This window comes from Acanthisitta chloris, unplaced genomic scaffold (genome assembly GCF_000695815.1).
Source record: "Acanthisitta chloris isolate BGI_N310 unplaced genomic scaffold, ASM69581v1 scaffold39757, whole genome shotgun sequence".
NCBI classification, from domain to species: Eukaryota; Metazoa; Chordata; class Aves; order Passeriformes; family Acanthisittidae; genus Acanthisitta; species Acanthisitta chloris.
Genome location: NW_008684953.1, coordinates 8310 through 11346, shown reverse-complemented (window position 1 = coordinate 11346; position 3037 = coordinate 8310). Strand labels below are relative to the sequence as shown.

Below are 3037 nucleotides of genomic sequence, written 5' to 3'. Positions count from 1 at the left end.
CGCGCGGGGCTGCCCACCCTCCTGGCATACAGACGCGAGTCTGCACCAGCGCAAACGCACCCCGAGGTCAGTGCGGTTGGGAGAATCGCCCGCGCGGCTCCTCCTGCCTCGCTGCTGATGTCCCGTGTAGGACACGTGAAGCCAACGCTCCTTGCCGAGCCGGCGCAGGATTCCTTTCCCGACAGGGATTTTCAGTCGCGAGGCTGCCGGAACAGCGCAGATTGTGAACACCTGGGCAGCAAGAGCCTGCGCACCTCTCCCCACTGCTGCGTCCTCTGCTGGGAATGTCCCAGCAGAAGGTTTTGGCCTCTGCCTAAATCAGATACAAATTATATATAAATAGGTACAGTCACAGAATACAAGCAGGGCACAGTTTCCCGTAACCCTTAGCAATGTAGTCACCAAACAGAGTTAATCTGAGGCATGAGGTGGGGAGCAAGGCAATTTTGTTTCAGGACACCCAGTCCCCATGCTCAATACACACCCTGCGCCTGCCCTGGTTTGCATCTGCCCAGCTCTGTGTGCAGGTGGCTCCTCAGAAACTCCCCGCAACTGCAGCCATCAGGAGCTTTTTCTCTCCAAAGCCTACACAATGTGTTTGAAAGGGTTAACACATCAAAGTCCTCAACTACAGTGTTCTGTGCTCTCAGCTTTCCTGGGAAGGAGCAGGTTCATAAATACCATGGTCATTCCCCTCCTTTGGAGACATCTATCGATTTATTTACCACAAATTCACTTTTTGTTTCGGTGTTTCCCTGAATCTAATGGTTTGAGTTAAATTGTGCCAAGATATCCCAGTCACAGACCTGTTGTAACCACCCTTACTTGCTTTGTCACGTTGTATTTTGAGCAGAGCCCTCATTCCCCACACTAACACAGGGATGTGGGTGCTGGTACCTCAAGTCTCTCCTTCCTGCTCTCTCCCCACCATCACTGCAGGCAGAGGAGGACTCTGTGCTAAGGTGTGAGTACTGTGGCGACCCACTGAGGCCATTCCCTTTCTCTGAGGATGTCAGATCCCTATCCCAGGAGGAAGAAATTGTAAGTGGTGGGAAGGACGAGCAGGGAAGGGTTTGCTGTGGGACGGCCACGCTCACAGCTCTGCTCTCCTGCCTTGCAGAGATTCTGCTGCAAGCACAACCGAGATCTCTACGAATTCATCCTGAAGGAGAGGAAGAGGCTTGAGGGCTCCTTCAGCATTCCCAGTGCTGTCAACCCTCGTGGACCCTATGACTTCCAGGGCTCCAAAGCCAACCAGCTGCTGCCAAAGGAGCAGGCAAACCAGAGGTACTGGGAGAACTGGGGATTGGGTCTGTGTAAGGACAACATGCAGCTCCGAGGGAAAAGAAGCACACCAAACCACTGACACACTGTCAGACTTACAGTCTTACACAAGAATAGTGAAAATACTCCTGGAGATGAACTGTTTTCTTGATCTTGTGGGCATCTCTCACATAAAACCCTCATCCAAGCTCCATTACAATGTTCAGCTCTCCTGCCAGCAGTGCTGATGCCACTGCAACGGCAAGAGTCTGTTCGCGGAAAAGAAGCACACCAAACCACTGACACACTGTCAGACTTACAGTCTTACACAAGAATAGTGAAAATACTCCTGGAGATGAACTGTTTTCTTGATCTTGTGGGCATCTCTCACATAAAACCCTCATCCAAGCTCCATTACAATGTTCAGCTCTCCTGCCAGCAGTGCTGATGCCACTGCAACGGCAAGAGTCTGTTCGCTGGAAGTGGGAGCAGTTTCCTGCTGAGATAAGAGTGTTTTGGTGATACTCTGCTGCCTCTAACTGTTACCTGCGATTGTGTGAGTGGAGAGAAAAAGAGGTTCAGAAAGCTGTGTACCTGAGGCAGGGATACCCAGTACTCCCAGCTTTCCAAACATGATACAGGAGATGTCTATCACAAACACTTCCGTTTTCAGGATGCAGGAGAGCCACCTGGCCAGAGGATTGGCTGTTCTGGCAGCAGAGCCAAGTGCTGCTGAAGGTGAGTTTGCATTTCCTTAGGGGTTTATTTCCATTTATCACAATTCAGTGGAGAATTGCTGGTCTCTTAATCGAACAGGAGGATTTACACAGCGACATGTTCATTCATTGTCAGTTGTGCCATCTCATTAAATTAGATACAGATAAATTAAATCATCCCTCACTAGAGAACATGAAAGCAGGCACAGCCTTCTGGCACAGAGAGGCTCTCCTTGCCATGACTTTCAGTATTATATGTGACATTTCCAGCTGAGAGGCACAGACCCTGACCTGAAAGACAAGTTGGCAAACCCAATCCCCTGGCGAGTAGGAACTGCAGAATGAGGGTAATCCACATTTTGCCTGATCAGGTGGATACTCCACCAATTCCTAGCCCAAGCTGTGGGTGACAGAGCAGCCTTTGGGTCTAGCTGTGAAGCCAGAGGTATTCTGACTAGGAACAGGTGAACCAGATCTATAATATGGGCATGTTTTCCCAGAGGATGTCAAGGCATCGAGGCTTTTGCAGCACTGGGCATCTCAGATCCTCAGTGCTCCCATGCATGGAGCCAAATACTATCTCAAAACCATCACTCTTTACACAGCTGCGTGTACATACATAACTCAAAAAGCAACATATTTTATCACAACCCTGTTCTCTGAAACAGCTGAGCACTTTGGGCTGCCCTTGTTAGACAGAAAATACCCCTAGACAGACTCCTAGAATGGAGCATTTCAGGCAGGAATTCTCACTCCCTCAGCTATAGCAGAGGTGTTGGGCAGCCGCAAGGTGGGCGCTGCCAGCCCTCCCTGCTGCACACAAACCCTCCCTGTGCTCTCCAGGTTCACACCAAGCTGGCACCATTCCTGACCAGCTTTCCCAGGAGACCACATCGCCTGCTGGGAGCGCAGCGGAGCCTGAGGAGGCGTCTCTGTCCTGCCTTGTCACCGGCCCCGATGTCAGCCCTGCTGGGAGCGCAGCCGAGCCCGAGGAGTCGTCTCTGTCCTGCCTTGTCACCGGCCGCAATGTCAGCCCTGCAGGGTCCACAGTCGAGCCC

The 3037-nt window shown here is 51.4% G+C and overlaps 1 protein-coding gene across 1 annotated transcript in view; it reads left to right on the top strand.

Moving 5' to 3' along the window:
• Positions 1-1120: 1120 nt before the first annotated feature.
• Positions 1121-3037, top strand: part of ERICH6 (glutamate-rich 6) — a gene marked incomplete at its 5' end in the record, with an annotated part of 4671 nt that continues 2754 nt past the window's right edge. Inside the window, 3 exons of the mRNA XM_009079514.1 lie at positions 1121-1287; positions 1937-2001; positions 2823-3007. Of these exons, the coding sequence (XP_009077762.1) occupies positions 1121-1287; positions 1937-2001; positions 2823-3007 (417 nt within the window). The remainder of the gene's footprint in view (positions 1288-1936; positions 2002-2822; positions 3008-3037) is intronic.